The 26,061-nt window shown below is 40.7% G+C and overlaps 1 protein-coding gene across 4 annotated transcripts in view; it reads left to right on the top strand.

The window, feature by feature from the left end:
* The window catches only part of LOC111865558 (monocarboxylate transporter 12), a 91,893-nt gene that overhangs the window by 21,743 nt on the left and 44,089 nt on the right, over nt 1-26,061 (top strand). The window contains exon 1 of one of the 4 annotated variants that reach the window (XM_023853694.2): nt 2,543-2,771. The exons of 2 other annotated variants lie outside the window; for them this stretch is intronic. In XM_023853694.2, coding sequence (XP_023709462.1) covers nt 2,770-2,771 — 2 coding nt within the window. In that variant the 5' untranslated portion in view covers nt 2,543-2,769. Of the gene's footprint in view, nt 1-2,542; nt 2,772-7,850; nt 7,958-26,061 lie in introns of those variants that run through there. One more of the 4 variants, XM_023853698.2, reaches the window with a different exon arrangement.

Raw genomic sequence — 26,061 nt, 5'->3', positions numbered from 1 at the left:
CGCATAAGATAACTCTGCTCTTCGGTATTATAAACCTCAAGTACCGTCACCATTTTGATTAGAGAAACCAGCCCCTGAAAATTCTTATGCACGTCTGCTAGTTAATGAAGCTGTACTGTGCTGCTGCCTAGTGATACACATAGAGAACCTATTACATCCATTACAGCTGTTTTACTTCCATTTGTGGTCTATTTACTGACTCTCCCTCACATAAAAACATTTAGGAAATTTGAAAGATATTGTCTTCTGAAACGCTATGTCATATAGCCCGTAGAAGTTCATGAACGTTTTCGGGGAACATGCTTCCTCCATCTTCAAGGTGAAAGTGTACGCCAAGCAAGTAAAAAGCAAGCAGCTCTGTTTCCTGCATTTGCTCCTTACTGTTGCATGGTTTGTTTCCTTTTTGGCTCTGAAATTGTAGCTAGTACATTCCTCCAAAACACAGATGAAATTCAATCAGACTATACGGTGTCATACCCCAAAATATAAACAGTTTTCTTGCGCTGAATTCAGTCGCAATGTGACTTTGACTTTGACTTTGAGTTGAGTGGAACCCGTCTGGAGGCGGGGTCGAATACCTTCACCGTGACCCTGCGAGTCGTATGAGGCGACGAAAAGGGAAGTCTCAAATCTGAGACAGTAAAATATGGTCGCGAGTCCTTAGGGACTCGGACCCGAGGAAGACTGAACTGGCAAGGGCTAGCAGCAATACAAAAGACAGACCCGTCCTCTCGTCAGAGAGGGAGCCCCACAAAAAACAAGACCGTAACTGTCAGACAGTAATAAATATCTGCTCATGAGCCTTAGGCGGGGCTCTACACCAAGACTTACTGACTTACTGTCAGTCGTAATGTGACTTTGACTTTGACAGTGAGTTCAGTTCTGAGTATTATTAGCCAGCGGACAACGGCATGGGCACAGAAGCTGAAAAATCTCCATTGTTGAGAGCTGTTACCAAGCAACGACTAGAGAAGACTATAAAAGACAGAGGCTTAGAGTGTGCTGTAGTGATTTGTGAAGTGTGTAGATAAGCGGTAGCGTTTTGTTGCTTGTAGTTCCGAGTCTTGTGTGTAAATGGTCATTAAATCCATTGACCAATCCAAACCCCGTCTATAGTCACTCTAAACACGTGACATTATTATTATTTAAACCTTACAGCCTTCTATGAGCCGACTGTATAGAAAATATGGGAACCTCAACATCTCCACGGCCTGTTACAGGGATACATTTAATTTTTCTTATTATTTAAATTGCATTGTTTTGTATTTTATTTGGAAGTGTTTTGTTGTTGTTTTTCTTCTTACTCGTGCTCACTTTATAATTCTCCTCTGACCTGTTAAGTTTGCACGTAAATAAATTTGTGAAATGAATTAATAGCTCACAAACTGTCATTTTTTGTGTTCTGTTTGTGTTTCGTTCTCTTTTCATTATATTTGTACTCACTTTGAAATTTGTCTCCGGGCTGTTAAGTGTTAAGAATTTATTGAACTGAATTATTTGAATTCGCACTCGTTTCCATTCGTGCTGATCCTCTATTGGCCACTGGGTCTTGAGATCAGCACATAAATAAAGAATTGAGCTGAATTGTTATTTTCGTAACTGTTAGCTGGCCACAGGTCGTTAACCAAAATATTTCTCTCTGTGGTCTTGTGGTCAGAGTTCTTGGTTACAGGTCCTGAGGTCCCTGGTTTGATTCCCGGCGCTAACAGATTTTCTGAGAAGTAGCGGGTCTGGAAAGGGGTCCACTCTGCCTCGTGAGGATAATTGAGGAGCTATTTCTTGGAAATAGCGGGGCCGGTCTATAAAGCCGAGATTAACGGCCGTGGGGATCCGTTGCGCTGACCACGCGACACCCTCTATCCGCTAAAGTTGGGACTAACTTCGCCGACAAGCGGCGGTCGCTTGGTCGGTGTAGTTCGCTTGCGGACTACAGGCCACGGAGTTTGTTTTGTTTCAACTGTACATCTGTTTGTTGTAAACCATTAATCGCCATATTTACTACCATGACTTTAAAAGGGACGAGCAGTTTATAATTAGGCATTTTTTTATTTCTATTAATGTCCAGTTTTTTAGTAAACCACTCTTCCGAAAATTATCTCTTCTTTAGGAAATTATGACGATGGATAAAATCCAAAATAACAGTTGTAGTCAGTGTATCATCCCAGCTTTAAAAAAAATGGAACTAACACATTATAGTAAATTTATACAACGACAGGTATTGCAAGTTTCAGGCAAAATACTTTGCAATGAAATTACAAAAGATTACATTTGTGGTATATAATGGATACTCGTTTGATCTGAATGTATTGATCATCAAATAATAAAGTGTAGCTAGCACAAGTTATTTTCATTTTGTCGTAAACAGCGTAGAAGATAGCTTGGTCAGTATCACACTTAGTTGATATATGACGTCATAACATTCCCTCCTTCCCTCCTTCCCCTATTGCATTTTTAAGGTATAATTCACATAACCAGTTTGGATAACATGCACTAAACTTTCGTTGAAGTAGGTAGCAGTTAGAATTCAGTGCCACGGTGAAAACGACATATGCAGCTGTGCCTTAATTACTGCTGCTCTGTGTGTTTGAAAGTGTACATTCTTTCTACCGACTTGATGTTACAGATCAAGGTTATGACAGTTTACTTCTGTTCATAGTGGCAATAACAAGTACATTTAGCTTTTACAAATGTGCAGTGATTTTGTGTATAGGCGACGGATTATTTTTCAGAACTTGCTTTGAATATTGTGTGAGAATGATATAATGGAAAATGTAAGTTGATAAACAAATTCCGTTAATCGCTTATTTTTTTCAAAATGGAGAAAAGAATGCAAAGCTGAAAAATAAAAATTAATGTTATTCACCTAATCTGTGTACCGATACAGGGATTTGTTCCTTTAAATGAGAGAAAAATAGAACAAAAGAGCAGTAGAATTGTGAGTGAGAAAGAAAATTCGTAGGGGAAATGATACACAATTCATTCTGAATGCAGAAAAAGCATAAACTTTTTCACAAGGTTTACAGATCTCGTCAGCCCGATCTTCTGATAAGAACGCTCGCTTCAGTAACACAAGTTCAATTCCCACCTCGCAGAAAACTGAATTCGTTTCCGCTATAGAGATCAGCTGATTAATGATGTTTAGAGAAATAATATTTGTCTGTTTTGAAAAAGACATAAATATATTCCGCTGGTAAAATGTAGAATTTTTTAATGTAAAATCAGATGCTACATACCTCTGTCTTGCATGTCTGCCAAAATTGATCGATAACTCTTAAATTCAAAACATTTAAAGTATTTGATAACGAAGTGCTAAATAAATTGAAAACTTCTCAAACTCTCCTTTTCATCCCGTATATATCTCTTAATTAAATCAATAAAATATAGGCTGAATGTACAACATGGGTGAAATAAGCAAAGAATTCGAAATATTTGGAGGGGTATTATAACAAAAGGTGTTGACTTCAAGAGCAAAATGCAGGTAGGAGAATAATTTCTTTGAATAAATCAAAGAATATGATACCTGTGAAGCGAGATGTCCTGACTTCAATTCTTCAATTCCGAACACTCAGTTAATTGGCTGAGAGAAATTGAATGTGTTATGTGAAGAGTTGAAGGAATTCGCTGTAAGAATAAGTAATCCGAAATGTGAACGAAAGTTAAAACACTTGAATCATAAGTTTAAAAATTCTATTCCTACATCACAGAAAACAAGGAACAATCGGTTAATGCTATTTACGGAAACACTCGATAGTTATTTTGGAGTTCATTCCAAACTTATAAATGTATTCCGTGAGCTATGGGGCCCACCCAGCCTCCGATCCAATGGGTACCGGGGGCTGTTTCCCCGGGAGTAAAGCGGCAGGGGCGTGAAGGTGACCACTCACCTTCATCTAGTGCCGAGGTCAAAAAAATGTGGATCTATATATCCACCCCCCACACGACTTCATGGCGTAGTTTTTAATTCGTTGAGCACTTGCTTCATGAAGGCGCTGTCCATAGTGTGCTTCCACATACATACCGAAATCTGCACACTGAAAATAAATAAGAGCTGACATCTTATAAAAAACATAGACAACAAATATATATTGGTTATCAGATCCAATGTTATTTGTATATTTTCTAATACATTTCTCGATTAACTTCTGCATATTTTATTAGATTGCATTCGTGCCCAAAAGGCAGTACGGATATATTTGCGATAAAATATTCTACAGATATTTCTGCCTATTTATCTATTATATTTTATTTATTGTGGCAGGTGGATGGAGATCGCATCTCATTCATGCCATCGCTCATTATTATCACCAGGGGTGACCCCACCGCTGTCACGACTTTCATTCGCCAGGTCGGTCACAAGGAACCATTGCTTAACCCACTGTGCAGTTTCCATCCGCGAGGTACCTGCCCCTAGCCCATTCATATGGTCGATCTATTTTAAAATAATCTTCAGAGAATTACGCGTGAGTATGGAACAAGTTCTCGACAGACAAGACCATGGTTTGTGAACGGCACTACCTTCTAATTACATACAATACGAGGGAGAATGAGTAAATAAGTCACAAATTGATATAAAACGTAAAACATGCGATATTCGAACGTGGGAAAAAAATTTGTTTCTCGATATATCCTCCATCAACATTGATATACTTGTACTTGTCCGTTCGCTTTACCAGTATGTCGAAACCCGCAGCAGAGCAATTTTTTGACTGTTGTCTCAGCTACTTTTGCACCTCCGCTTAATCATCTGAGACTTTCGAACGTCCTTGAGAAAATGTCTCGACCCAGTTGTGAAGCGCCTTGCGCGACAAACACTTCTCCCCCAAAACAGGCAACATTTCTTTATGAGTATCCTTCGCATTGGATCTTTTTCACACAATAAAAAGCACAGAAGAACTCTGCTCTTCGGTATTACACCTTTCAAGCACGATCGCCATTTTGACTACTGAAACCAGCCTCTTAATATTCTCATGCGTGTCTGTTATCTAGACTGTCATGGAGCTGGACTGTGCTGTTACCTAGTGACACATATAAAAACCTATTACATCCATTACAGTTGTTATACTTCAATTTGTGACCTATTTACTGACTCCCTCGCACTTAACAGTTTCATTGTTTGTCACGGCAACCTGCCATACGTCTCTCATTAAATTGGTTCCCGTTAATACTCATAATTCTTAAACATCTCTCTCTGCGACTACTATCTCTTTGCCTGGCCGTCTCACTTGCCACCCCACTTTTTTTATTGCTAGTGGGGTGGGACTAAGTCCTTGTACTGCGGCCACTTATGGCCTATTGTACCAGCCCCAGATGATAGGTGAGGGTGAGTGTGGAGCAATTGGTGGAATGAAAATTGGCAAGGGAAACCGAAGTACTCGGAGAAAACCTGCCCCAGAGCCACTTTGTCCACCACGAATCCCACTTGCCCAGACCCGGGATCGAACCCGGGCCGCCGCGATGGGAAGCCAGCGACTAACCGCTTGAGCTCTGGCGCGGCCTGCCACCACACTTACTTATTTACCGTCAAAAACATTCAACTCAGCTCTCTAGAGTTCATGACTACAGCTCGGTGGATGGTTCTCCCCCATATTCAGGTACTCCCTCTGGGTCAGAATTTTGTCGAGTTACCTTCAGAAGGATGTCACTCTGTCCATCCCGAAATAAATTGTCGAACACTCTCTTCGGGCTATTGCTACCAGTACAGCAAACCAGTGCTTTTTTTTCTCGAAACGAAGATCAGTTGAGGCGGTTACACTAGATGCCTTCCGCGTTCTTAAAATGTGCACAATAAACATCAGTTAATTCTTGACTGTTTGCATACTGACTATTCTTCCGGGTTGTAGAGTTGAAGGAGCCAACATTTCCAATTTCTAAATGTACGAAAAACATGAAGAGAAAAGGTCAGGTCATAACATGGTTATACTGAGTTGAAGTTTTTTTTATATTTTATTTTACGTCAATTTACAATCTACTTGAAAACTGCAAGTAATAAGTAAATGCGATGGGTGCTTATGTCGTGAAGGCGGCAGCTGCCCAGTGGCAGTACTCTACCTTTTAGTTAAATAAGTCTTCTGGCCAAGTTGTCCTCAGTCGTCTTGCTGCTGGGTGCGGTTTCGTTAATTCAACGATTAGCGGGTTCTCGTGTCCTGTTATCCGAGTACGGTGTCTGGTGGTATGTTTTCTGATCTCTTCCGTGATGAGGGGTATGTTGAGATCGTTGTGGATAGTTCCGTTTGTTACGTACCATGGTGCGCCTGTGATTCTTCGTAGTGTTTTCGATTGGAATGTTTGGAGGATTTTGGTATTGGATGGTCGAGCGCAGCCCCACAGCTCGATGCCATAGGTCCATATAGGTTTTAAGAGTGCCTTGTATAACAGGGTTTTGTTCTCCAGGGACAATTGCGAGCGTTTTCCTAGCAGCCAGTGCAGCTGTCTCACTTTCAGCGTTAACTGTTGGCGTTTCTTTTTGATATGAGTCCTCCACGTGAGTTTTTGATCTAGGTAAAGACCTAAGTATTTGACTTCGGCGTTGCGTGGTATGTTCCTGTTGTTGATTGTTGTTTGCGGACAAGTGGTTCGGCGATTGGTGAAGGTGATTCGGACTGATTTCTCGTTGTTTATGCTCGTGCGCCATTTGTGGAACCACTGTTGTAGGAGATTTATGTGGTTTTGTAGGTTTGCGGAGGCAGTTATCGGGTTATGGTTCGCTGTGAGTATCGCCGTATCATCAGCAAATGTGGCCAATACTGTGTTGTCGGTGGTTGGTAGGTCAGCCGAATATATCAAGTATAGGAATGGGCCCAGAACACTTCCTTGCGGTACTCCCGATTTTATGTTGCGGATGCCCTGAGTTGAAGTGAAAGAATATTTCATCGCAATTTTGGCTTCTTCTGTCAATGTTTGTCGTACTTGAATTTTTCTTGGGGGCTCTGACATCTGCTCACCTTTTACCGGTATGTAGCATAAAACAGTAAGGTGATTGTGAATTGTAAAAGGCGTGGAGAGAGTAGATTGTTGTCTATGTTAAGATACTAACCCAGGATTTATAAATACGTGAGTAAGTCTTAAGCACCGGCCGCACTTTACACCCCAGGAAGATTCCTGGTATTCATTTCTGTTAGAGGCTGAGTCGATCGCAGGGCAATAGTGCAGCTGGAAGGATCAGGTAAATTAAAAAAAATCCACCTATTCGGGACTCGAACCCGCGACCATCCGGCTTGTAGCATAATGCCTCAACCAACTACGCTACTACGAGCCCCTTCTAGTGAATGAGAGAGCACATTAAAATAGAACATAAAATTATAATTATCTTCGTATTTCTTGTGACGATATACAGCATCGTTAAATGGTCCAGTAATCTGCATCTCGCGTAGGGTAAACTTACCCAGTTTCGTGACACACATTGTTTCCATTTGAAGCCATCTACGTAGAACTGCTAATACTGCTGCATGGTGACTTTAGAAGGCATTTGAATGCTATAAGTCGCAAGAATGGCAGCTACCAGTTTCGACAGAAGTTTATTTTAGGAGTGTGAAGATTAAGAACCACACAGTTCAGCAATAACTGGATAATTGCTGTATAAAATAGTATTCACAGAAACTTCGATTACTTAAGGAAATATTTAGCTGCATATAATTTAATCTTAATTCATGTAAACTTTACATAACATCGAAAGAGACAAAGAAGTTCAAATTGAAAAGAAATTATCAGCGTATAAAGTAGGTGCATAAGTTTGGTACGGTGTCTAATAGGACACTGTGTCAATATTTGTTGTGCAATGTAAACACACGTGTTTTGAAGAACTAAGCCCATCTGTTTAATAGAGTGAGCCAGTGTTGTGTTTGCTATCAAGCAAAGAACTAGTTCATCTTGGAGTCTAGATAATAGTTCTTTAACCTGAGACCCGAAGTGCAATCACGTGACATTCCATTAGAGAAGACGAAACAGAACAGTCGTTAAGGTAAATTATAAATTTCGTTTCCTTTAACTCATTAGAATATTATTCATAATGCATATTATTCTTAGCTAATGGACATATTCCTGCTGAAGGCCACACCACTATGTTTAACGATTTACTTTTGCCTTTAACTTAGGCCAACATACAGTTATTGTGTTTTGGGACATTTTTATTCTAAACACAAAGTTTCGGAGACCGGATTCTGTCAGGTGAAAGCCTACTCAGTTGGGTCCAATCACTAGAACTAGTCCCTGTCTCCGGAGATATGGACTAGCTGAGTATGATTTTGCCTGACAACGGAGACAGGATCCAATGACCGAAATGTTATGCTTTAGACAGGACGATCGATAATGTCCAGAAACAGAATAAATGTATCGATACATCATCTTTACAAATTTCAGACCTTATTTAAGCCAACATATTATGTTCTTTGTTCTTTATTAGCACTGTTATAGGCTGCGGGATATAGTGTTCTAAGGTGATTATTGTGAATGGTAACTTTTAAAGGATCGGGAAGGAAGCAATTCCGTACCCAGTCGATATAGCAATTAGACTACAGCCCGGAAGACCGAGAAATTGGGATTCAGTTCTATATGGGAGCAAGAGTGATTCTGTTCCGCGCAGAGTCCAGATCAGTTCTCCGAATCACTCAACCTCGTATCCAATGGGTGCTAGGGTAAAGCGGCCGGGGCGTGAAACCAGTCACCCTCCAATTAGTTCCGAAGTTAAACATGCGTAGAGCTATTACCTGAAGTTCTCCATATGTCTTCATAATTTCTTGCTTAATTAAGCATGGGAAGATCTTTGTATTCTTGTCTTCAACATTTATCTGAAGACCATAAGGAAAACAAAAAGAAAAGTCACTAGGACAAGATCTGAACCCGGAACCTCCCGAATGCGAAACGCCAATCAGTAAACTGTGACATTCGGTAAAAGCGCAAATGTAAGCTATGCATCTGCTCAATTGAGCACCACGCCATGAAGACGTATGGAGGAGTTGAGGTATATCTCCAACATTCTTGACCTAGGTACTAGTTGGAGGTGAGTGGTCAGCTTCACACCCCGGCCACTTTACCTCCGGGGAAATATCTCCCAGTACACATTCAGTAGGAGGCTGGGTGGACCCCAGAGTTGGTCTCGACACCGTGGAGAAGAAAAAAATCTTCTTGCGTCTGCCGGGAATTGAACTCCGGTCGTAAATTACCAAATGTAAATCCTGTTCTGCAGCTAGTACTGTGGTAATATAATCGGCGTTATAACCAAAGCCTGTCACTTGACTTTATCGTTGGATAATATGTTTACGTCAAAATTTCACTCAACTGCATTTGTTCTTCTTGATTACCGCTACATTAATCAATTAGGAAACTTGAACTTGATTTAAATTGTGGAATTTCGTCCACGATTGATGTCACGTTTATACTGCCATAAACATAAAGTCGCGGTATAGTGCAGTTGAGGACCCATAGCTACTACTAAGTTTGTGCAAGACCTTTGGACAGCACTCGAACCAACTAAACTGCTATCAGATACCAAAACTGGTTTCGTAATAGGACACCTTGAGGCGAATTCCAGCGACCCGCGATCTGCAGGTTGCTATTTTGTCTGTATCTGGAGCAACGTGACCGAGGTCAGGACTCGCGCACCGTCTCTGGACCTGCAACCTGCATCACACAGACCTGAAGCCTGCAGACTGATCCTGTATATTTCTTACGGCTTATCCTTCTGAAATCTCAGGCTAATCTAACTAACATACAGAATGTCTCAGGACGAGAAGTCACGATCCTGGGAGGACATAGTTTCGGCCATTCTAAGCAAAAATGTATATATGTACATGTGTCCTGTTCCGAACAGTTTCCGAGGTAGAGTTATATCACTGTACAGTTCCAAAATTTTTGATAACAAAGAGATATTATATACTGTTTCTAATACCGGTATTTATTGTTCAAGTGACAAAAATTGGTAGAGTTTACTTAATATAATACATTTTCGAAAATTCCTCTGTCAACATCAATGCATTTTGCAACTTGTGTGAGGACATAGCGTGTTGCTCGTCTGAGTGCATATCGACGCTGTTTATGGGGCCGATAACACTGGACAGTATTGTGCGTCAAATCCAAGCTGCTGCACAGTGAAATAGCTCTATTTCGAAAACCGTTCAGAATAGGACACATGTATATACAATTTTTTTTTTTTGCTTATAATGACAGTAAATATAACGTCACAGAATATTGACATTTTTATGTATGTGCCTTATCTATGCTTGCATATTTCTTTGTTCTCGCTACGTAATAATCTGGCCGCGCCATAGCTCAAGCGGTTAGTAGCTGGCTTCCCACCGCGGCGGCCCGGGTTTGAGCCCGGGTCTGGTCAAGTGTGATTTGTGGTGGACAAAGTGGCACTGGGGCGGGTTTTCTGTGAGTACTTCGGTTTCCCCTGCCAATCTTCATTCCACCAAATTCTCCATCATAATCACCCGGGGCAGGTACAATAGACCAATCAGTGGCCGACGTGCCGAGTGGACCCAGCTGGACTCCACCCCCACTAAGCGAATTACGTAATAATTTTCACGTACAAACACAGATGGTAGCTCTATGTTCGAAACTGTGCCATCTGAAGGACACAGGTGTAAGTTAACTCGCTGTCTTAACGAAGAAAGGAAGGAACGAGATAAAGGTATGAAAGGAATGACAGAAAAAGAAAGGAGACGAGAGAAGTAGAGTTGAGAGGGGAGGAGAGTAGAGGAAACGGAATGGACGATGAAGACGATACAAATTACTCCCTTATGGATTTCAGCAGGACGAGTTCTGTCTTCTGGGATGTTGTGATACAAGTTCACCGATATTTCAAAGGAACACACTCCCTTCATTTTCAAAGTCACATCCAAGAAGATGATACCCTTCATAGTCACCGCTGTGAGTACCTCAAATCCGACATAACTTCAACAAGGGCTTTCTACACGTACAGGAGAAGTATCTATAATTAGCTAAATCATTAGGAATTCATTATTTTTATTTAAAGCTTAGTGGTTAGGATATATACAACTGTTCTAACGTTAAAACTCTGCATTATGCCCACAGAGTGCACTTGTATTTCATATGGTCCTCCCAAAAGTGCACTAACCAGTTGGTCTTTGCAGCGGAGACGTAAGTGTGCCGCAAACCAACTGAGTCAAGATAAGCACCGAGACATGGGACAAAAGACGCAATCTTGTTTCATTCGTGATTCGTCAGCATGAAGCTGACGTCAGCATCATCACTCAGATCGGTGTGCGGCGGTTTTCATAATATCATTTGTTTCAACTGTGCTCCTTTCTTTGCGTCATGTCGCAGGCATCGTGTCTTGACTGTTACATGTCTTGGCGCATGCCGGTGTACGGTACTCCTAACGTGTTTCCTGTGAGGCACGAACTGAATCTTTACATATTATTTAGAAGAAATTCGGTATTTAAGTCAAAGTCACGGTATTTAAAGGATTAATTATCACCTTTCATCACGTACGGTCATAATATTATAGCGGTATTTACAACATAGTAACTCCGCGTTCAGTTCAAATCTAGACAGGGACACCGGATATATTGGCTGACGGTTTCGTAGTTTTCTTCAGTCCCTTCTGACAAACGCTGAAATAGTACCTTGACTATGTCACTATGCCACAACCACTCTCTGTCAAGTACTCTACAGCTTATTGTTCACCAATTATCTCAAGTGTCTCTGACAGAGCCGTAAAGCAAGTAAACCACAAAAATACTAAGTGTTGGGTCCTCCAGCTCTGCAACCAAGCTGTATTAGGGGTTGCCATGTGAGGCCCCTTCATTAGTTGAAGGCGAACGGTTGGCTTTGTTCTCAGGCCGCTTTACAGCAAGTGAAACATCTCCTGGTATCAGATTTGGTTGAATCAATGGGGTTATAGACCTGGTGGTGAACAAAAATATCCATGTTTTAACACAGTGCAGGGGTATGTAACATAAAGAAAAACGACATTGCCCCCCCCATTTCTACAATGTTGAAATATACAGAGGAATAATTCAGAAATTCTTGGATACATTATAGTTAAGCGTACTGTCAATAGGCAAACCGCGTTTTGAATGCCGCCCCTTTAATCTTGTCATGCTGAGGAGGCAGTCCGTTTCTGACACAAGAGATGGAGTTACCTAACCTAACTGTAGAGTTCACTGTAGAGTCATGACTTCTTACGCATTAATGTAAGCATTCGTGAAACCTGTAATTTCATCAGATTTATTTGCAGATCAGTCGCAATTCTCTGAACGTGTATTTTAATAAAAATTAGAATGTGATGTTGAGTTCATATCTATCTATCTATCTATCTATCTATCTATCTATCTATCTATCTATCTATCTATCTATCTATCTATTTTAAGGGCGGAAAATTCAAGGAACAAGTCCTCCGGGAGGGACTTTAAGCCGTGGGTCCCGTGTCGTAGCTTTACGGCACGTAAAAGAACCTCATGTCTCAAGGAGACCTCTGAGCTAAATTGAAGGACATTTCCCGCCAAACAATAGTCTCTAACGCCTATGGTAGAGGGGAGAAGCATCTAGATACCGCTGAGCCAGGAGGGGCCGAACTCGCTGGCTTAGTCGCGACTGATGGTACGCACCAGTACCGGTAGGGTATAGAGACTGGTAGAATATCACAGGGGGACGTACAATAGGTCAAACTGGTCGCGGTGCATGGGGAAACCCACCCCCTCCAATAATGATAATAATAATCTATCTATTTACCTTTATATATATACATCAGTCTGTCTGTCTGTCTAATCTATCTATTTATGGCTCTACAACCCTTGTGGAACTTGGCCGCTTTTACAGTTTCTTAATCTATGCACAGTTGGTAGGGCTCCTTGGACGGGGATCAGCCCGTCGCAAGGCCTTTACCTATACACTGAACAACATAAACACAGAATAAACTCATACAGACATCCATGCCTCGAGTAGGATTCGAACCCAGGATTCAAGTGATTGAGCGAGTGAAGACGGTTCAAACCTTAGACTGCGCGGCCACAGGGATCGAGCTTGAGTTCGCATAACGTAGTCTTACAAGACTGTACACCAGTTAATAGCTGATAAACACATTAAAATAATCTGTCGTTCTTTGTTTCTAAGAGTTTTGCCCAGTTTTATTGTACACAAGACCAACATGAATCATTTCTGTCAGCAGATACTTCATGGCATAGATAAAACAGGAGAAATAAAGTTGTTTATAGTACCTTGGCGCATAGATACTGATTGTGTGAGAAATTGCACCAAAGGAACTCGTACGTTGAGCGAGCAGACAAGAGTGACTTAAGGAAAGAAATTAATTATTTTGGATTTGATGTTCTCACGGAAATGACTATGAAGATTACACTTTCTGTATTATAACGTCTGTAGTTCGGAGAGAACCCGAAGTTTCGGAGGAACATATCTCCTCCATCTTCAAGGTTGAAGTATAAGCTAAGCAAGAAATCAGCAGAAGCGTGCGGCAAGCTGAGCATATCTTGATTCAGAATTTAACCTGAAACAATAAACTCTTAAGAAATCTGTGGACAGGAATGCTTTCAATGCGACATATTTGTCTAAACAGGTCGAAACAACGCGGGAAGATTCTGACATGAATCCGTGCACGAAAGAAACAGAAAAGAGCATTTACGATTAAAATTTAAGGGAAGCAAAATACGAAGAAATTATTGTAATAATTTCCTTTTAATTTAAAAGATTTAATTGTTCGCTAGCCGGTCACGGTAACCGAGCGGTCTAAGGTATGCACTGTCTTCGCTCGCTCGGATCGTGGGTTCGAATCACACACAAGCCATAGATGTTTGGTGTGTGTGTGTGTGCATTTATTCTGTGTTTATGTTGTCCTGTGTTTAGGTAAAGGCCTTGCGACGAGCTGATCACCCGTCCAAGGAGTCCTACCAACTGTGAAAAGATCATGAAACTGAGAAAACAGCCCTATGCTCCAAAGTGAGAGCAAGAAGAGAGGAGACCGTGAGAACGGTAAAAACAGACTGCTTTTACCGTTCTCACGGTCTTGTCGCTTGCAGATTTCTTATACTTTTTCTTCTACCCTGAAGATGGAGGCGATACGTTCCTCCGAAACGTCGGTTAACACCACTTATACACGGTGCCAAATCCCAGAAGACTGCTTTCTTTATCTATAAGTTATTGGACGAATTAAGCCGGATCACGTCAAAGGGTGGACTAATTCCTAGATCCTACCGATTACATCATACCTCGAACTTCAATGCAGGCCTTCTACCAGCAAAATATCTTTTAACACTTCCGTAACACAGTGAAACTCAGGCTTCCCACCGCGGCGGTCCGGGTTCAATCCCGGGTCTGGTCAAGTGGGATTTGTGGTGTAAAAAGTGGCGCTGGGGCAGGGTTTCTCCTGGTATTTCACTTTCCCCTAGCAATCTTCATTCCACCAATTGCTCCACAATCACCCTCACCTATCATCTGGGGCTGGTACACTAGGCCAGAATAGGCCGCAGTACAAGGTACTTAGTCCTACTCCACTAGAGATAAAAAAAACAGTGAAGAGTGTGCGAACGAAGCGTTTATCCTCCTGTATTTCGACGCGTATTTAAGTTTCATTTTATCACCCCCACCACCACAAAAATGGCAGTAAAATTTTCCAAAACATAAAAATAGTGGCACACGTAGCAGCAGTGCGGCATGTGTCCTTAGTGTTTAAATCGAATTTGTAGATACTGTAATATCTAAGTGAGGACCAACTTAGCTCACTTTTACCCTGATGATACAGGAAATATGTTCTTACGAAATGTCGGTATCCACCTACAACACTACTACACACCGTCATAAGCCAGTGGATAATAATATGAGCATTTACACGAAGTTTGCATAGTTAAGACCAACGCTTCTCAACCAGTGGGACACATCCCATGGGCGGCAAAATACGTCCAGCCGTGTGGAACGTGAGGACTAGGACGTAGCAATGAATTCAGCCATGAGAATCTTTCCTGCTTTCTCAGAATAAGCTTCTCATTAACGCTGGACGGTAATCGTGTTTGGTCTAACTGAAAAATATCATAGAGGGACAATCAGTAAACAAGTCACAAACGGAAGTAAAACAGCTGTAATAGATGCAATAGGTTCTCTATGTGTATCACTAGGCAGCAACACAGTCCAGCTTCATGGTAATCTAGGTAGCAGATGTGCATGCGAATGCTCAGAGACTGGTTTCAGTAGTCAAAATAGCAACCGTGCTTGAGGGTGTAATACCGAACAACAGCGTTCGGTTGTGCGTTTACTTTTTGTGGGCAAAAGACTCAATGCAAAGGATATTCATAAAGAAAACTTTCCTGCTTATGGTGGGAAGTGGTGGATCACTACTGGGTGGCAAAAGTTTCTCTGATGACGAAGTTGAAACGGAGTTGCAGAAGTGGCAGAGACAACAGGCAAAAGACTTCTATGCTGTGGGTTTCGATGCCCTGGTAAAGCGATGGGACAAGTGTACCAATGTTTCTGGAGGAAATGACGAGAAATAATTCTTTTTTTCAGGTTCGAATATCACATTTTTTAATGTTTTACATCAATTTGTGACCTATTTACTGACTCCCCCTCGTAAATATAGCCAAGATCTTCTAGTTCTTAAGAACTGGCTTTAATGAAGGATATTATAATAATATATACATTATTGTAAAAATGTACACTTATTGCAAGAAGATGGAAGTTGTTTTTCTGTGAGGGAGGACAACATTTTTCTTTTTACGAAATGACTGATCACATGCAAAATCCTAACTTTCAGGATCATTGCTATAGGCGATCTTCGCCCTTTAAACTCTCGGTATATATATAGCGTTTATCTTGTCATTATCAAGACAAGTGGTATTTCTCATAAATAGGTTCAAAGGAACGCAATACCTTATGCCTTTATAAGTCTTGTGAAGGAGACGGGATTCATGTAGAATCTCTAACTTTCAGACGTTTAAGATTTCTTCCTTCGTTTTCTGAACAACATTTTTGTGACTTGAAATTTCGTGGATTTTATTTAACCATTCACAGTGTGTATATGTATAACATATTTCAGCCGTATGTGACCATCATTATGTTTTTCTTTCAGATTCCATAAAAGGAGGTAATTTCCTTGACTAGCTAAGCCATTGATAACTTCTCTAGAAATACTCTGTTTCATTAAACTGTGCAGTTAAAGGATGGTATATTTTGAAGTTCAAAAAGAAAAAATACGAGAACTTGTGAGAGGAATAAAAAAACGCACAGCTTGTCTGTTTTATGTTGAACTCTATAAGGCGCATTGCAGGAAGTTATTGTCTGGTGGCGGTGTGTAATTAACTGCACGGAGTTGATCCCTTCTTGAGAAGCCGCCAATTGTGCATTTAATTAAGAATATCCGAACATTCTATGGAACCCAAAGGTTCATTACCGTGTTTAAAAGAGCCCTCCACTTGTTCCTATCCTGAGCCAGATCAATTCAATCCACACCATCCTTTCCTATCTCTCTGAGATCTTTTAATATTATCTACCCACCTACGTCTTGCTCTTTTTAGTGGTAGCTTTCTTTCTGACTTTCCAAAAAATATACTACTTGTATATGCATTTCTCTTCTCCACTCGCGCTACGTACCCTGCCCATTTCATTCTCCTTCATTTGGCCGTTCTAATTATACTAGGTAAAGACTACAAGTTATGAAGCTCCTCATTATGTAGTTTTCTCCAACCTGCTGTCACTTCATCTCTCTTTTGTCCAAATATTTTCCTCAACCCCCTGTTCTTAAACACCATCAGTCTATGTTCCTCCCTTAATGTCAGAGACCAAGTTTCATACCCATACGGAACCACAGGCAAAATTATAGTTTTGTATATTCTAATTTTTATGTTTTTAGACAGCAGACGAGAAGACGAATGGTTCTGGACTGAATGGTAGCAAGCATTACCCGAATTCAATCTCCTCTTAATTTTCTCCTGAATCAAAACACTGATCTGTTTCTGTCGTTCCCAAATATCTGAACTGCGCTACATTTTCAAAGGATCTGTTAGCTACCTTTATGTCAAGATTTTGCTCTGCATTGTGGTGACGAGACAGCAACATATACTTAGTTTCTCTATGTTTACTTCTAGACCATCGTTAGATACTTCTATATGATTCCGCAAGGTGGTACAGTGTATATGCTCAGGCACTTATGAGTAGAATTAAAACCGACATTGAAGAAGAAAATGTGATCATGAGTCCCGCAGGACTCAAACCCGAGAATAACTGCGCTGGCGAGGACCAGCAGCAATTGTAAACGACAGGACCCATCCTCTCGTCAGAGATGATGTTATATAATAACTATAACCGCAAGAGTTCAGTTGGAAAATAAAATTACTGGTCGTGGGTCTCAAGGGACTTGACGTCAAGACGATCCGATTGACGATAAACCGCCAGTCGTAAAGTAACTCTGACCCTGAATCTGCCTCTGCCTCTGCCTCTGACAGAACACTCTTCTTATATTGTAACATCTTATGTAAATGTACAGATGTACCGAAATACGGTCCAACACGAACTAATCATGCTCTACATAGTCATAATGTGGACGATTAGACTGAAACATACAATTTCATAACGCTGCAAAAATTGTTGCGTACAGGAAGACGGAGACACAATTAAATATATGGACGATTCACACTACAGAACTTATTGATTGCTTGGAATGATGATGCGTAAAGTATGCCTAATGGTAATTCGAGCAGCTTGTGCCAGGTACCGGAGTTTTGTCCGCATTCGTGTGAAAGAAATGAGGACTATAGCAGAAACAGTCGTTGTGTGTTCATTATGGAACATGTGAAGAGTAAATGACGTATACGCCAGTGGTTACAGCACATTAATTACAATCATTTTGACTTCATCGTTGTATTTAACGTGGGTTTCCTCTCGTAACATACGCACACGGACCCCAAGATGTACACGGAGAAAAGAGATAACAGCAGACCTTTGATATGAACCGGGTCTCGGCGGACAGCCTTAGCTGATGCATTAGGCTCGGCGGGATTACTCGCATTTGTGATCGATCAGAAAAAAAGGTGCTCATTAAATATTGCTGTTCCAAGAAAATAATATCAAGCTTGACATCTACTTCATGTTGGTTTTTTGTTTGGTTTATTCTTCGGCCCTGAAGATGTTCCCCCGAAACGTCAGCTGACTTTCAACGGACTACACTGCGTTATATCCCAGAAGAGAGAACTCTTCATAAATATAGAGCCGATTCATAGTGGACTATGGACTTCACAATCTGTACTTGCACATGGCAGCAAGAAATACTGCAATCCAGTCTCATACTGTAATGAAAGAATCCATAGAAATTTGTGCTACATAAACGTTCCTAATCGTATTGTGGGGGGGGGGAGCATGGTCAAACGCGTGATGTATCGAAATCCGCGGTGTAAGAGGGCGCGGTACAACAAGTACCTAGAAAGATAAAAAGCTATCCCTGTAACAAGCCATGAAGGCCCATTGGGTTGTGAGACGTCGAGGCTCCCACATTTTCTCTAGACAATCGGCTCACGGGTGGCGCTGGGTTTGTCAGCCTTATGTGCCGGCAGCCATTTACACCCCCAGGAAGATACCTGGCACTCGTTTCTGTTAGAGGCTCTGTCGACTCCAGGGCCATAGTGTGGCTGGAAGGATTAGGTAAATTTTTATTATTATTTCTTGCAATTTACAATCTACTCTACAAGGGGGCAATAAGTAAATATGTTGTAAGAAATCACTTGTGCGGAATGATCATCCAGTGATGATTCTCCTATGTAGTATACTCTGCATTATGTTGTTGAGTATGGCTACCCATCTTCAACACTGTGTTCTTTTAAGTCTGAGGGCCATTGTCATTTTAGTCTTCGTCTGATATTTAAAGGGTTGCTTATTTCAGTTACGCAACTGTTTTCGTGTCCCTTTAGTCGGTTGTGGTATATGGTAGAATATCTTTTGATTTCTTCTGTCACGAATGGGATTTGAAGATCATTGTGTACTGTGAAGTTCGAGACATGCCATGGGGCGTTGGTTATGGAGCGCAGTACATTTGATTGGAGTCTTTGAATTATTTTGGTGTTCGAAGGCTTAGCACACCCCCACAGTTGAACTCCGTACGTCCAAATCGGTTTCAATATGCGTTTGTAAATTAAAGTCTTGTTTTCTAGGCTGAGTTTGGATTTCGTCCTAAGGGTCATGACATTTGTCGTACTTTTAGGTTTAGATGTTGGCGTTTTGTCTTGATGTACTTCTGCCAGGTTAGCTTCTGGTCTAGGTATAGGCCAAGGTATTTTACTTCTGTCTGTATTGGGATTTGTAAATTATTGATTGTAACTGGTGGACAGTGTGTGCGCTTTCTTGTGAATGTTATCTGCGAAGATTTTGTTTGGTTTATCCTGATTTTCCATTTTTTGAACCATTCTTGTAGCAGGTCCAGATGGTGTTGAAGAAATTGCGATGCCAGTGCCGGGTCACGGTCTGTTGCTAGGAGAGCAGTATCGTCTGCAAAAGTTGCTGTTGTGGTGTTGTTGGTTGGTGGCAAATCTGCAGTGTATATTAGATATAACAAAGGCCCAAGCACACTCCCTTGTGGTACTCCGGATTTTGCTACTTTGTAGCTAGAATAGGCATTGTTGTATTTTACTTGGAATTACCTTTCTGAGATGTATGATTTTAACAGTAGATAGTATGGACTTGGCAATTTGTTCTTAATTTTGTGTAGTAGTCCAGTATGCCAGACTTTATCAAAAGCCTGGGCAATATCTAAAAACGCTGCAGTGCAATATTGTTCCTCTTCTATACTTGTGGCAATTTTGTTGATTATTCTGTGAGTTTGGTGGATTGTAGAATGATGTTCTCTGAATCCAAACTGATAGTCGGGTATAATCTCATGGATTTCTGTGTCGCGTCTGATTCTGTTCAGTAAAAGTTTTTCAAATATCTTCGAGGGAATAGGTAGCAGGCTAATGGGACAATAAGAGGTCACTCCGTTATTTGGTTTTCCAGGCTTTGGTATCATAACAATTTGAGCAAATTTCCATATCGGAAAGTAAGACAGCCTGAGCATGCTACTGAAGATTACTGTGAGTAGTACAGTTGCTTTATTTGGCAATTGTCTTAATATCTTTCCCGTGATTATATCGTAGCCAGGTGCTTTGCGTTGATTCACTTTTTTAATCTGTTGCTTTACTTCTTCAGGTAAGAAGGCTTTGATTGGTAAAGACATTTGACATGGCGTATCTAGAAACTTCTCAATTTCGTTGTAATTATAATGATTATTAGAGTCGTGTGGTGTAAATACCAGAGAAAGATATTCAGCAAAATTTTCGGCTTTTTCTAAATCACTTTTGGCCCAGCTTCCGTCAGCTTTTCTTATTGGAGGTATTGATTTTTGTGGCCGTTTGAATGTTCTTGTAGCTTTCCAGATTGTATGATCGTCCTTGTTGAGTGAAGTGATATATTGCTCAAAGGTCGTGTTTCTTTCATTTGCTAGCGTATTGTGCAGTCGTCTTTTAAGTCTGTTGTAGTTGATTCTGTCATCATTATTTCGTGACCTTTGCTCTGCGTTTTTCAGCTACTAGTTCGCGTATGTGCAGGGGGATGTTATATGTATGTTTTGTTGTATCCCGTGGCGTGGGAGTAGAGTACCATGCTGCTTCCTGGATTAAAGTTGTAAAGTATTGGGTTGCTTGATCTAACTCGTCGGTTTCTTTTATTTTTATGTTCATAATTATGTGGTCTTCAATGTATGTGCGAAAGTTGTTCCAGTTCGTTGCGTTTGTAACCAGCATATTTACCGGTGATTGGTTTATCACGTGGGTGGATAAAGTTGCAATTACAGGTGTGTGATCAGATGATAGTTCATGGTTAGATTCTATCTGAATGTAATTTTTTATAATACCTTTGTGGATGAAAAAGTCTAATATGTCTGGTAGCTTGTTATAATCGTTTGGCCAATACGTTGGTTCACCCGTGGAGAGGTGGTTACAATTTCGTCTATTCATTGCTTCCAGAAGGTTTCTTCCTTTGGTTGTAATGAGTCTTGCTCCCCATTGGGTGTGTTTGGCGTTCCAGTCACCTCCTATTATATATTTGGATCCGTAGGATTCAAGAAATTCGACGTATTCTTCACTTGATATTGCATGTTTTGGGGGACAGTATACCGCAGACACTATCAAAGGCCATGGCTTCACATTAACTTTGACGTTGGCTGCTTGGAATTTGAAAATTTGATGATGTGTGAGCTCGTGATGAGAAATTGAAGTACGGATGATGACGGCAGCACCACCACGAGCCCTATCGCCCGGGTGAGGTATGTTGTATACTTTGTAGTGTGGTACTTTAAACACAGTTCTGGTGGTAAAATGAGTTTCTGATATCAAAGCAATGTCAATTTTATGTATATTGAGGAAGGTTTGTAGTTCTAGTTTATGGCTTATTAGCCCATTGGCGTTCCAGAGTACTATCCGTAATGAGTTATGCAGTGGTGGTAGTTTTGTTGATGATCGCGTTGAGTAGGCTGAGAATCATACTGTTCTGATTTACGAGCTGGTTAAACAGTGTCTTAAACTCACTTAGGAACATTGATAATTGGTCTGCCATAATAGGTGACTGCTGATTTTGCGTGAGTACGTGTGAGTATGAGGTTTATTAGGTAAATTGAAAAAGAAATCCGCCTCATCGGGACTCGAAGCCGCGACCTTCCGGCTTGTACCGCGTGCCCCACAGCAAGTACCTACTGTAATAAATTCTCTTTCGTGAAGTCTCTACTAACGTGACTGATAAATTAATATCTTTAAAGAACAAGATGTTGACCTTCAGATGCACAGCCGATACTTAGCCACGTTGTATATATATACATGTAGCTGGAGCAATAGCTCAGTCCGTGATGTTGGTAGAGAAATGACTTCAACTTCTTTCCAACCTACCTTGCTGGACATTATGAAATATCGAGTGATTCCTCAACCGGTTTCTTACACTAAAATATGAATTAGCTAAATAAACAAAGTTGTTTTCTGTTCCACACACTTCTCCTGGGCGTAACATTTATTGAGAATGTTGTATATGTATGAGACACAGTTAAATATGTTACATATTTTTAGCATATGAGCACGGTTCTACCAAAACTTATTGTGAGGTTGTGAAAATGGTCACAATTCCGCGAAGATTTTATTGAGAAAACGGTAAGTCATTTCATAGCATAAATCAATGGATGTCATGAGAACGTTGTAACTCTAATCCGTGTTTAGGAAGGCCTGCATTCAGATCTTGGGGCATGAGGTAGAGTAGTTGGTTGAGGCACTATACTACAAACCGAAACGTCGCGGGTTCGAGTCTCGATGGAGTGGAATTTTTTAATTGACCTAATCCTTCCAGACGCACTATGGCCCTGGTGTCGACTCAGCCTCCAACAGAAATGAGTACCAGGAATCTTCTTGGAGAGTAACGGGCGGTGGGCGCGTAAGGCTGACAACCTTACTGCCATCTGTGAGCCGATTTTCTAGAGGAAATGTGGGAGCCTCGACGACCAACAACCCTATGGGCCTTCACGGCCTGTTACAGGGATAGCTTTACTTTTAACTTGCATTCAGATCTCGGGCCAAGACTGGCTATCCTCGCTAAGGCTTTTCGTAATTACGTATCCTCAGCCTGTCCAGGCACACACAGGGATAATACAGTTTCTCATAATTGGTCACAATCACTTTTCCCCCCCACATACTTCCAAATTCATTATTCACTAATCTCCCTGCCACTCGACACTGCAGAATCTGCGCTGCTGAAAGCATTGTTACCGAACATATGGTCTACTAGCATCGCTCTAGACTTCCATTCGGTAGGTGCTTCGTTCGAAACTCGACGGTAACGTCGTCTATACTGACTGAGATATTTTCGGGTTTTACTCAGTCACGGCTGCTTCCTTCTAATTTCTTTCAAACTTACCACCGCATTTATTACCTTCCATCTGACGTTATATAGTCGCGATACTGAAAGGGTGTCGTTAAATAATCCACAGATATGATAATGAAAGAGACAATGCTTGGTTAAATAAAACATAAATAAAAAGAGGATGGAGAAGGCGATTTATGGAGCTTTTCAAAGACGTGAAATCAATTTGGTTAAGGTTAAGATATCGTTAAAGCGTCTGATTCTTATTCTATAGGTATCGGGTTCGAATGTCGATTGGAGGATCTAGTACCCCTAAAGAACATTTTCTTGGTTTTATTTAGCCTTTAGAGACGAATTCTCCAACACTTTAAAAAAACCGTAATTATCCGTGATATGTGTACAGTTGCCGTCTTGTAGTGCACTCAGTTTCACCTGTTACTTCACGACATGTTTCGGCAACATAGTGCCATCATCAGGTGCCCTAATTACGCTAATCTATTTCATTGCTTGCCTCTATAAAATTATTTAAAAAGTGTGTATTTGTCAACTATAATAAATTTACACACACTAAAACTTGTTAAGATTATTCATCTTACGTGTTATAATTAAAACTTGCATGTGGTTCTTCCACTATGGGGGTCTTTTTCTTATTTTCTGTGTAAACCGTGTCTTGTGATGTGTGTTCCCTTCTTAGCTGCGAGTGTTGTAATGTTGGATGTGTGTGTGTGTCTTCGTATTGATTGAGCTATGATGTTGTGGGGGTAGATGTGGTAGGGGTAGGTGGTGGGGTTGTGTTATGTTGTTCTGTGTAAATTGTGTGTAATTCCTGAAATATTGGGTTATATATTTCCTTATTTACCTTGTTCATATGTGTGTTTTTCTTTGTTGTTCTGTATATATGATAGTTTTCTAATGTGTTTAAATAATGGGCAACATTCACATACCTAGGAAAGGAAACAAGAAACATTAAAAAATATTTCGTGACACAAAAATAGCATTTAGAACTAAGAATAATTTACAACATATTTTAAAATCAAAAACACAAACGAGTAAATATAACAAAAGTGGCATATACAGAATGAAATGCATAGATTGCCCCATGGAATATATAGGACAAACTGGGAGAAAATTTAATACCAGATATAAACAACACATACATGACATAAGACACAATAACAGCAATACAGGATTCTCGGAACACATATGAAACACAGGACATGCATATAGTACAATAGAAATAACTATGGATATCATAGCAACGAATAAGAAAGGACAATATTTAAACACATTAGAAAACTATCATATATATAGAACAACAAAGAAAAACACCCATATGAACAATATAAATAAGGAAATACATAACCCAGTATTTCAGGAATTACACACAATTTACACAGAACAACATAACACAACCCCACTACATCTACCCCTACCACGTTATAACTCAATCAATACGAAGACACACACACATCCAACATTACAACACTCGCATCTAAGAAGGGAACACACATCACAAGACACGGTGAGTACTAAACATTATAACATAACACATAACAGATAGAAGCCGAAAGTAATAATAATAAGTACTTTTTTTTCAAGTTTCAGGTTTACACAGAATATAAGAAAAACGACCCCCATAGTGGAAGAACCACACGCAAGTTTTAATTATGACACATAAGATGAATAATCTTAACAAGTTTTAGTGTGTGTAAATTTATTATAGTTGACAAACACACTTTTCAAATAATTTTATAAAGGCAAGCAATGAAATAGATTAGCGTAATTAGGACACCTGATGATGGCACTATGTTGCCGAAACATGTCGTGAAGTAACAGGTGAAACTGAGTGCACTACAAGACGGCAACTGTATACATTCATTCATTCATCAGAAATCTGTCAAGACGACAGGTCCACAGTCTCTTCCAAAACAGTTCCTCCACTTGATGCGATCTAGAGCTTTCTCCTTCAAATGAAACATCTCGCATACATGGTATCTCTGGTTTTGGAAAGAGACTATCCAGGAAAATTGATAATGTGGTAGTTTTTCCATTTGCTTTCCACATCGCAGTACAATAGGCGTTCAAACCACTCTGGTCACGCCTGTTGCTATACGAACTTGAACCATCTCGAGCATTATTTACTCTGTGCTTCAAGTCGCTGCTGATGACGCTGCTTCCGGCATCAGTTTTTGGTGTCTCTCTTCGTCTGATGCCTACCCTTTGACCTGTCCAGCAAGGGAGGCCCTGCCAGTAGCTACGCTACCGCTGGTATAGCTCTCAGGGTCCTTGGCATACTCAAACCCCCTCACCACGATTAGGTGGAGCCACCAACGAGGGGGCTGTATACATATCACGGATGAAAATCAGTTCAACAGGACGCTAAAATACAACATTATGAAACCGTAATTATGTTACATTTTGCATTCTTTGAAGTAGTTTATACTCGTACTTCATATAAACGAAACTTCGAAAGTTAGTTGTAGCTCCGCCTTCAGACGCTGGATTGTCATTAAACCGACAGCTACTTTAACGTGTATATCCTGTGACAACCAGGGATACGTGGCTCAGACTGTCTCTACAGAATATTCAACCTTGAACATTCAGTTCAAACATATCTTTATCTGTTTGCTCCAAAATGCGTCGTAGCACAAAAGATTAAAATTATAACCCAACAATTTCTCTTCGTAAAACACATTTTCGGTATAAATTGAAGTTTAATATAAATTATGGGGAGACGCGGTAGCGTACTTGGTTGAAGCACTATGCTACAAACCGGAAGGTCGTGGGTTCAAGTACGGATGAGGTCATTGGATTCTTTTCAATTTACCTAATCCTTCCAGGCGCACTATGGTCCTGTGGTCGACTCAGCCTCTAACAGAAATGAGTACCAGGAATATTCTTGGGGGTAAAGGGCGGCCGGCGCTTAAGGCTGACAACCTTGCCCCCTTCTATGAGCCGATTACCTAGAAAATGTGGGAACCTCAACATCTCACAACCCTATGGGCCTCCACGGGCTGTTGCAGGGATACCTTTACTTGTAAGATTTGAGGCTTTCACGGCGGTGACTATGAAGAAAGCAGTCTTCTGGGATTTGGCACCGTGTATATGTGGTGTTAACCGACGTTTCGGAGGAAATACGTTCCTCCGAAACGTCGGTTAACACCACATATACACGGTGCCAAATCCCAGAAGACTGCTTTCTTCATAGTCACCGCCGTGAAAGCCTCAAATCTTACA

The sequence above is a fragment of the Cryptotermes secundus genome, unplaced genomic scaffold, assembly GCF_002891405.2.
Source record: "Cryptotermes secundus unplaced genomic scaffold, Csec_1.0 scaffold836, whole genome shotgun sequence".
Lineage (NCBI taxonomy): Eukaryota > Metazoa > Arthropoda > Insecta > Blattodea > Kalotermitidae > Cryptotermes > Cryptotermes secundus.
Note: the sequence above shows the minus strand (reverse complement) of the source record. Positions and strands in the feature narration are given on the sequence as shown.